This window comes from Aegilops tauschii, chromosome 1 (genome assembly GCF_002575655.3).
Source record: "Aegilops tauschii subsp. strangulata cultivar AL8/78 chromosome 1, Aet v6.0, whole genome shotgun sequence".
Classification (NCBI taxonomy): Eukaryota; Viridiplantae; Streptophyta; class Magnoliopsida; order Poales; family Poaceae; genus Aegilops; species Aegilops tauschii.
Window position 1 is genome coordinate 5,782,151 of NC_053035.3, and position 10,107 is coordinate 5,792,257.

At 46.3% G+C, this 10,107-nt stretch overlaps 2 protein-coding genes across 2 annotated transcripts; one reads left to right on the forward strand and one right to left on the reverse strand.

Annotated features, from left to right (window-relative positions):
* Nucleotides 1-442: 442 nt before the first annotated feature.
* On the forward strand, nt 443-7,472 carry LOC109760038 (disease resistance protein RGA2). The gene is made up of 4 exons (XM_020318875.4): nt 443-788; nt 2,365-2,646; nt 2,760-6,931; nt 7,106-7,472. The coding sequence occupies exons 3-4, from the start codon at nt 2,797-2,799 to the stop codon at nt 7,210-7,212; spliced, it is 4,242 nt and encodes a 1,413-aa protein (XP_020174464.1). The 5' UTR covers nt 443-788; nt 2,365-2,646; nt 2,760-2,796; the 3' UTR covers nt 7,213-7,472.
* A 740-nt stretch (nt 7,473-8,212) lies between these two features.
* LOC109760040 (uncharacterized) lies at nt 8,213-9,190 on the reverse strand. Its single transcript, XM_020318877.4, has one exon. It carries the CDS (start codon nt 8,894-8,896, stop codon nt 8,348-8,350), a length of 549 nt encoding a protein of 182 aa, XP_020174466.1. The 5' UTR covers nt 8,897-9,190; the 3' UTR covers nt 8,213-8,347.
* Nucleotides 9,191-10,107: the final 917 nt, after the last annotated feature.

Here is a 10,107-nt window from a genome sequence, read left to right on the forward strand (position 1 = left end):
GTTTTTATTAGTGTTGACCTTGAGCTCATAATAATATTGGAATAAATCCATATTTGAATTATTTTCATTGAAAGTTCGCACGAGTGCACAATGAGGGCGAGAAAGAACATCGAGTTTGGTGTCGGGTCGTAAAGATAGAGCCCAAAGAAGACCAACATAGAGTGAAAGCATGTTAAAGGGGGAAGTTTACCCCATAAAATGGGGCCGGTTGGTAAGAACCACTGAAATGACTGACGCCGAGTTGTACACTACAGTGTACTCACAACATGAATATAGAGTTCATTTCATCCGCCAAAAATAATATAGAGTTCATTTTAGAAACAATTTTTTGAGGCAAATTTAAAAAGAAACATGAATGAATTCAGAGTTCAGTTTAGAGTGAGTAAGCCCAACATAATAAGTGTCACGGTGCCCTATTTTTTTGCTTGGTGAGGCCCCCGAATCATAAGCCCAGCCCATCCCATCCCATTCCATCCGAAGCCCGCCCACCCTTTGCCGGTCTGAATCTCCTTCTCCTCTTCGCCGCCGAGTTCACCGAGGCCGGCCGGCCGCCACCGCCGCCACCCTTCCTCCAAGGCCGGCCGGCCGGCCCGCCTTGTTCTGTGGCTGCTGGCAGTGGCGCAGCGAATCTCCCACCTCACCACCACCACCACCACCGCTATCCGTCCTTCCATGGCTGCGGCGACCTCCGGCGTCAGAAGGACCCAGCGGTGTCTGCGCGGCGGCGGCGGCGGGCAACAACGACGGCGACGTCGGCCTCCAAGACCCCAGTCCGGCCTCTGTTGGAGGTACCCACTCGTTCCCCTTCCCCTTCACCTTCACTTGCTGCCCGCTCTGTCTCTTCAAATCTGTTTCTGCATCCTCTGTTAGAATTTGTTTTTTGGAGATGTGCTAGTCTGTATGAATGTATAATTGGTGCGTAGCTCAAAACGAAACTTGCAAATGGTTCAATACATTTACAGGCAGCACCGGGATGGCATGGTTGAACGCAAAAAGCAAATGCCATGACTGACGGAACTGAAAAATTAAAGACTTTCTTCCTCGTCCTGGGTGAAAACCATGTGACTGCTCGCCTGATGCATCAAACGCCGTATCTGAAACAAAATTATCCTCCTGCCTGCCTGCCTGCCTGCCTGCAAGTGGACGTTTTGTAATGGCACTGCACGCTGTCGCCTCGGTGTGGCCATTCAATTACTTTATTAGAGCCTGCGTCGTTAATGTCAAGAGATTAAACATTGTTCTCTTTACTATTGGCTCGAGAACAGATCTCAGGCCGTATACAACCTGTTGTAGATTGTAAACATTCAGGTAAAATATTTTCGACACACTTTATTAGTGGAGTGAAAAGAGAGAGAGAGAATATAGTTACGAAATCCAAGTTGATGGAGAGCCTTGATGATAATTAAGAGGAAACCAATGGCGCAATGGATTTAGAGCACAGCTTGTAAATAGGTGCGTCCAACTGGGTGCTGATGCTGAGGCTGATGGCATGCCATTGGTAGCACGCTTGTAATAATGCACAAAACCAATGTCATGACTGACGGAACTGAAAAATTGAACACCTTCTTCCTTGTATTAGGTGACAAGCATGTGACTGCTCACATGATGCATCAAATCGTAGTATCTGAAACAAAATTATCTTCCTGCCTGCCTGCAAGTGGATGTTTTGTAATGGCACTGCACGCTGTCTCAGACGGCTGTCGCCGGTGGCCAGGTTAAATATTCTTCTTGTGATTGGCCCGAGAGCAGATCTGGGGCTGTATGCGACCATTGTATACTGCAAACATCCGGCTAAAATACATTTCAATACATTTTAGAGTGGAAGAGAAGAGAATTGGGGCGTTAGATTCAATTGCAAATATGCTGAACCCAAGTGGATGGAACGTTGATGCTACTCCTAAGAGGAAACAAATGATGCAAGGGATTCACATCACAACTTGTGAATAAGTGCCACCAACTGGGTGCTGATGCTGATGGCAAGGCATTGGTAGCACGCTTGTAAATGTGAAGGCCGTGAACCCCGTGTCATGACTCATGACTGCCGAAAATGAAAAACGGATCACTTTTCCCGCCCTTGTATTGGGTCACTACTCACGTGATGCACCAGACGTATCTGAAACAAATTGTCTTGCTGCCTGCAAGCAGGCGTTTTGTAATGGCAGTGCACGCTGTCTCAAATGCCTGTCAGCTCCTCGGTGTGGCCACTTTGATTACTTTATTAAAGCCTCCATCGCTAATGGCAAAATAAAATACTTTTGCTGTGATTTGATCGAGAACAGATCTCAGGCTACATACGACCGTTGTATATTCGAGAGCTCAAGCACTATACTCGTCCCGCTCACAACAATTCTCTTCTCAACTCAGGCATCCAAAAGCTTCAAGATCTAACAAAAGTCTCCAAACTCTGGACTAGAGCCTGCCTACAGCCCCGCCCACGCATCCGTTCAGCGCCGGCCACCATAACTTCACCGGAGTCGCCTCCTGCTTCTGCGCCACGTCGCCGGCACCGACAAGGCTCTGAATCTGCTGCTGCTACCGGCGATACAATGCTGGAGCTGGCGCCGACGTGCCTATGAGGACCAGTCTTCCTCACTGCTGCTGCTGCGTTGCTGATCCGGGGTGCTGATCAGGGGCGAGCTCGTGAAGGTAACTATGGCTGCAAGATTGGACTTTGACTTGTAATTTGTTCAAGAACAGATCCCAAACTCTACTTATACACGTCTTGCTCACACCATTGTCTGCTTCATTAATTTCTGCAGTGCACCTGTGTTGGAGGAGTTTCTTCTGAGAATTCCAATGGCGGGGCTCGTGGTCACCATGGCCATCCGGCCACTGGTGTCCATGCTGATGAACAAGGCGTCCAGCTCCCTCCTGGACCAGTACAAGGTGATGGAGGGAATGGAGGAGCAGCACAAGGTTCTCAAGCGCAAGCTTCCGGCCATCCTCGACGTCATGACCGACGCTGAGGAGCAGGCCACGGCTCATAGAGATGGTGCCAAAGCCTGGCTTCAGGAGCTCAAGACGGTGGCCTATGAAGCAAATGAAGTCTTTGACGAGTTCAAGTACGAAGCGCTCCGCCGTGAAGCCAAGAAGAATGGGCATTACAGAAAGCTTGGCTTCGATGTAATTAAACTCTTCCCTACACACAACCGTGTTGCGTTCCGTTACATCATGAGTCGCAAGCTTTGCCTGATTCTGCAAGCCGTTGAGGTCCTCATAGCAGAGATGCAGGTCTTTGGGTTCAAGTACCAACCACAGCCATCGGTGTCCAAAGAGTGGAGGCAGACAGATTATGTTATCAATGACCCAAAAGAAATTGCCAGCAAATCCAGAGACAAAGATAAGGTGGAAGTTGTTGGTACACTACTTCGTCAAGCTAATAATGCAGATCTCGCAGTTGTTGCCATTGTTGGAATGGGGGGCCTTGGTAAGACCACATTAGCACAACTCATATATAATGAACCTGGAATTCAGAACCATTTCCAGTTGTTGCTGTGGGTCTGTGTATCTGATACCTTTGATGTGAACTCCCTAGCCAAGAGTATAGTCGAAGCATCTCCCAAGAAAAATGATGATACAAACAAACCACCACTGGAGAGACTTCAGAAATTGGTCAGTGGGCAGAGGTATCTCCTTGTATTGGATGATGTTTGGAACAGAGAGATCCATAAGTGGGAAAGGCTGAAGGACCATCTTAAGCATGGTGGCATGGGTAGTGTGGTGCTGACAACAACTCGTGATGAAGGAATTGCTAAAATTATGGGTGCAGATACCCACATTCTCCGTCATTTGGATGATAGATTCTTGAAGGAAATTATTGAGGCTGGAGCATTCAGTTCCGTGGAAAAAAAGCCTGCTGAACTAGTGGAGATAGTTGATGAGATTGTGAAGAGATGTTCTGGCTCTCCTTTAGCTGCATGTGCACTGGGCTCTGTACTTCGTACCAAGACCACCGTGAAAGAATGGAAGGCTATAGCATCTAGAAGCAGCATTTGCACTGAGGAAACTGGAATCTTGCCAATACTCAAGCTTAGCTACAACGACTTGCCATCGCACATGAAGCAGTGCTTTGCTTTTTGTGCTGTATTTCCAAAGGACTACAAGATTGATGTAGCGAAGCTGATCCAACTATGGATCGCAAACGGCTTTATCCCTGAACACAAGGAAGATAGTCTTGAAACCATTGGACAACTTATTTTTGATGAGCTTGCTTCAAGGTCATTCTTTCTGGATATAGAGAAGAGTAAAGAAGGCTGGGAGGATTATTCCAGCCATACATGTAAAATCCATGATCTTATGCATGATATTGCAATGTCTGTTATGGAAAAGGAATGTGTTGCTGTGACTATGGAGCTAAGTGAAATTGAGTTGCTTGGAGATACTGCTCGGCATTTGTTTTTGTCATGTGAAGGGACAGAAGGTATTTTGAATGATTCTTTGGAGAAAAGATCCCCTGCCATTCAAACACTGATATGCGATAGTCATGTGCGAAGCTCATTGAAGCACCTATCAAAATATAGCTCTTTGCATGCCTTGAAGCTCTGTCTGGGAACAGAATCATTTCCGCTCAAACCAAAGTATCTGCATCACCTGAGGTACCTTGATCTCTCATACAGTGATATCAAAGCACTTCCTGAAGATATAAGTATTCTATATAACCTGCAAGTGTTGGACCTTTCCGACTGCCATGATCTTGAACGACTTCCAAGGCAAATGAAGTATATGACTTCCCTCTGCCACCTCTACACTCATGGATGTTGGAAGTTGAAGAGCATGCCTCCAGGACTTGAAAATCTCACTAAGCTGCAGAGTCTCACAGTTTTTGTAGCAGGAGTTCCTGGCCCTGATTGCGCTGACGTTGGAGAGCTGCATGGTCTAAACATTGCTGGTCAGCTAGAGCTATGCCAGGTAGAGAATGTTGAAAAAGCAGAAGCAAAAGTGGCAAACCTTGGAAACAAGAAGGATCTCAGTCAACTGACATTAAGATGGACTGAGGTTGGCAATAGCAAGGTGCTCGACAAGTTCGAACCTCATGGTGGGCTGCAGGTTCTGAAGATATATTCCTATGGAGGAGAGTGCATGGGTATGCTGCAAAACATGGTTGAGATCCATCTTTTTGATTGTGAAAGATTGCAAATTTTGTTTAGTTGCAGTGCAATCTTCACTTTTCCAAAACTGAAGGTGCTTATACTAGAACATTTGTTGGGTTTTGAGAGATGGTGGCAAATAGATGAGAGGCAAGAAGAACAAACAATATTTCCTGTGCTTGAGAAGTTGTTTATTAGTAATTGTGGAAAGTTGGTAGCATTACCTGAAGCACCATTGCTGCAAGGACCTTGTGGTGAAGGTGGTTATACATTGGTACGCTCAGCGTTTCCTGCCCTAAAGGTACTCAAAATGAAAGAGTTGGAGAGCTTTCGGAGATGGGATGCAGTCGAAGAAACTCAAGGAGAACAGATATTGTTTCCTCGGCTTGAGAAACTATCGGTTAAGGATTGCCCACAGCTGATAGATTTACCTGAAGCACCATTGCTTCAAGAACCATGTAGTGAAGGTGGTTATAGCTTGGTACGTTCAGCCTTTCCTGCCTTAAAGGTGCTCAAAATGAAATGCTTGGGGAGCTTTCAGAGATGGGATGCAGTTGAAGGGACATTGTTTCCTGAGCTTGAGAAACTGTCAGTCCAGAAATGCCCAAAACTGGTAGCATTGCCCAAAGCACCAAAACTCAGTGTACTCGAAATTGAAGATGGGAAGCAAGAGATCTTCCACTGTGTAGACAGGTATTTGTCTTCATTGACCAATCTGACACTGAAGCTAGAAAACATAGAAACAACATCAGAGGCTGAGTGCACTTCAATTGTACCAGTGGACAGCAAGGAGAAATGGAACCAGAAATCCCCTCTTACAGTTATGAAGCTAAGATGCTGCAACTCATTCTTTGGAGCGGGTGCACTAGAGCCATGGGACTATTTTGTACATCTTGGAGAGCTGGTAATTAACAGATGCGATGTGCTCATCCACTGGCCAGAGAAAGTGCTCCAAAGCTTGGTATCCTTGAAGAGGTTACAGATTAGTTACTGCAAAAAGCTGACTGGATATGCAGAAGCTCCTCTTGAGCCGTCAGCATCCAGAAGGAGTCGACACCTGCCAGGTCTGGAGTCCTTTAATTTATATGGTTGTGCAAAGTTGGTAGAGATGTTCAACGTCCCGACATCTCTCAAGAAAATGATTATTGATGGGTGTCCTAAACTTGAGTCCATATTCAGCAAGCAACAGGGCATGTCAGATTTAGTCCAAGTATCTTCTAGCAGTGAGGCAGACGTGCCTACAGCTGTATCAGAGTTGCCATCCTCACCCATGAATCACTTTTGTCCATGCCTAGAAGATCTAGGTTTAGTTGGATGTGGAAGCTTACCAGCGGTTCTAAGTCTGCCTCCATCCTTAAAGACCATATATATTACTGGCTGCAGTAGCATTCAAGTCCTATCATGTCAGCCGGGTGGGCTCCAGAAACCAGAAGCCACTACCTCCAGAAGCAGAAGTCCTATCATGCCAGAGCCACCAGCAGCAACAGCACCAACTGCAAGAGAGCATTTACTTCCTCCCCATCTCGAATCTCTAGCAATAGTGGACTGTGCTGGCATGTTGGGTGGGACTCTCCGTCTGCCTGCGCGCCTCAAGCTACTGTGCATTATTGGCAACGGTGGGCTGACATCGCTGGAGTTTCTGTCGGGAGAGCACCCCCCATCGCTGGAAGACCTTGATCTTGAAAACTGCAGTACCCTGGCATCCCTGCCGAATGAGCCGCAAGTATACAGTTCTCTCTGGTATCTTGAGATTAGAGGCTGCCCTGCTATAAAGAAGCTCCCTAGATGCCTCCAGCAGCAACTAGGCAGCATTGACAGAAAATATCTAGATGCCTGCTATAAAGGTATGCTTGTAGCACGTCCTTCTATCTTTGCCACATTTAACAAACAGATGCAGTCATCCATCCCATTAAATATACCACGCCAGCATGTGTGTACATACTTGCAGCGGTATAAATTTCCATGTTACATTATTTTGTGCGTTTCTGTTCTGATGATGTCATTTGTGATATGTGCAGTAACAGCATTTAAACCGAAGACATGGAGTGAAATACCAAGGCTGGTTCGAGAGCGGAGGCAGGCCACTCGAGAAGCCAAGAAACTCCGGCAGTCCATGCAGGAGTAAACAAGGCAGAAAGGGCATGGATTTTGATTGCTCTGAACAATGTACAAGATTATGTCGTGACTGTGATCAAAGCCTCTACCTAGTTGAGATATTTGTTATGTGAATCAAATGAATTTCCCCGGTTCAGTAGAAATTAGGACAATATACTCACATGTGTGTCTGTGAGCTATCTATGTATCTATCTGTTTTTGCTTTGCTTAGTTAACTGACAAGACACTGGCCTTTAATGTGTTCAATAAACTTTTTCAACTGTGGCTTTATCTGTGGATTTTTCTTGGGTGATAGGCCTGATCCCTGATTTTCTTGTATTGCTTCTACAACTGAACTGTGCCGCAGTCGCTCTCGGTCAAGAACTATCGGTGCCTGCGGTGTAGGGCGACTACTGCTTGGCGTCGAGTCGAGCATCTCTGAATCAACACCCTAGGGCGAGACCATCTGATCTTGATCTGGTTTGCTGCTGCCTGCTGGCCCTTTGGGTGTGTACAACATTCCTGTCATGTAGCCCAGTGTTGTAGTATCTGAATAGCTTGAACAATACAATCTTTTGTCCACCAAAAGACTGGGTAGTATACCAAGATGATTTTTTTATCCCAACATTTATGCCTAACAACATATACAAGGTTCCATAATTTTTTATCAACCACTCAGACATGGATTTCACCAATAACCAGCAAAGCAGCAGCAGCATCAGGTGATTTTTTTAATCCCGCAAAAAACATGCCGCAGCTGAAGCTAAATCACATTAATTTGCACCCCGCGATTCATGTTTCATTTTGCAGCACAATGTATTTGACACGGAAGAATCAACATACAATGGTTATCCAAACTCATCCCAAACAAAACGAGCTAAAATCCAAGGAACCCTGCAAATTTCACAGCACAATGTATGCAGTAGACATTAATTTTGAACCCTGCAAAATCATGTTTCATTTCGTAATATGTATGCAAGTAACACTCATGGCCTCTTGTTGCCAACACCAGTAGCAATACGTTGCCAGAATTAATCTACAACTGATGGTGTTTCAGGTCTCACCAAACAAAAATCCAGGCAGGTTATTCAATCAATCATCCCGACAGAAGCAAAATCGTGTGCTCGACACCTCGCTCACTCAGCCCCGACTCCCAGCGCCACTGCCTACTGAGCAGCTCCCATGGTGGTACCGCGCCGCCTCGCCATGCGAACGCACGCCTCGAACCTCTTGACCGCCTCGGCGCACTTAAGCGGGTCCTGCACGTTGCTCCTGTAGCACTCGGCGCAGCCGGCCCTCTCGTCGGTGCACGGGGAGGGGTTCTGGTAGGGCAGCTTGAACTCCTTGTCGTGCAGCTCCTTGGCCCTCTTGGTGAGCTCCTCGCGCATCGTCGCCTCCTTCTTCTGCAGCTTCTCCAGCACCTTCTCGCTCTCCACAACCACTGCTCGTATGGCTTCCACCTCCTGGATCGCCGGCGGGGGTGGTGGAGGAGCGGGGGTCACTGGTAGGTACATGGGTGGCGGAAAAGGCAAAACAGGAGCAGGGCTGCTCTTGGGTTCAGTTGGAAGTTCCCTGCCATTGTCCTGAGGCTCCTCTGGTTGCTCCACGACCTTCCTCGGCTTGGGTTTCCTGGTCCTCCTCTTCACCTGCTTCTCGTCATCGCGCGCGAGCTGCTCGATCAAGCTGGTGCTTACCCGGATTGTGTAGTCGCCCATGGCAGACAAGAATCCTGAAACAGCATCACAATCAAAAGTCAGGGATTAACAGCAAGATTTATAAGGAGGTTAATTCAAGCAAACAAAGGTCTCAAGCATGTTAAACAGAATGAACTGCTGGGACCTATACTGAATGAATGGTGTGCATTAACAACACAACCGCACAAATCTTGAACACGCAAGCTTTCTTCCAGTTCAAAAATTGAAGGCCTCATGGATGCCTGTTAAATAACAGAATGAATATCTGGGCTCTACATGAGGGCAGGGCATCCACAGTTGTAGAATACTTTCCAATATCTAGATGGCCGTTATGAAGCTATGTTGCACATTTTTCTGTCTTTGCCACATTTAACCAACAAATGCATCCGTCCATCCCATCACAGATGTACCACTTCAACACGTCTGTACAAATTTATTCTCCTTTATTTTTAATGTCATATATGGTATAAATCTTTGTGTTACATTAGTCTGTACAGTTTGTTCTGACATCATTTGTGATATGTGCAGTAATGGCATCCAAACCGAAGACATGGAAGGAAATACCAAGAGTAGCCCATGAGTGGAGGCAGTCCTCTTGAGAAGCCAGGGAACGCCAGCAATCCATGCAGGAGTAAACAGGGTGGAAACCACGAAAGGGCATCGATTCTGTTTGTCATGATTGTAATCAATCGACTCTGTTGAACTTTTGTAGCTTTATCTTCTCTGGAAACTTGTATCTAGTTTGAGTGTCGGTACTTAGTTGAGACGTTGGCTTGTAACTTGCTGAGATACTTGTTCCAGAATCTCCTTCTCTGACAGGGAGGACTTGCTGACTGAGGAGAAACTAAACCAGTAGTCCATGTTTTTCTTTGGTCGTAATGATTTTTTCTGCTTCAAGTAATGCACATGCTTTGGTTGTTTGGTTGTGATATTTCTAAGCTGTTGTGGTGCTTAGAATTACCTGATATTTTCCGGCTGCTGTTTGTGGTGCAGGTTGTAGAACTTACTGATGAACATGTTATCTGCTTCTTCTACTGCAGCTAGTGACGTTTACTTTTGGACAATGTCAATGGAGTGGTGTGCAGGTGTGCGCATGATCAGGAGATGGAGGCCACAGAAGGGAAGCGTTTTGATGGGGCTGGTGAAGAAGAAACTGAAGATGTATGTGGCCGCCTGGGAGTGTTCTGCTTGGCTGGTATAGACTCTGTGATATCTTTCCTTCATGAGCTATT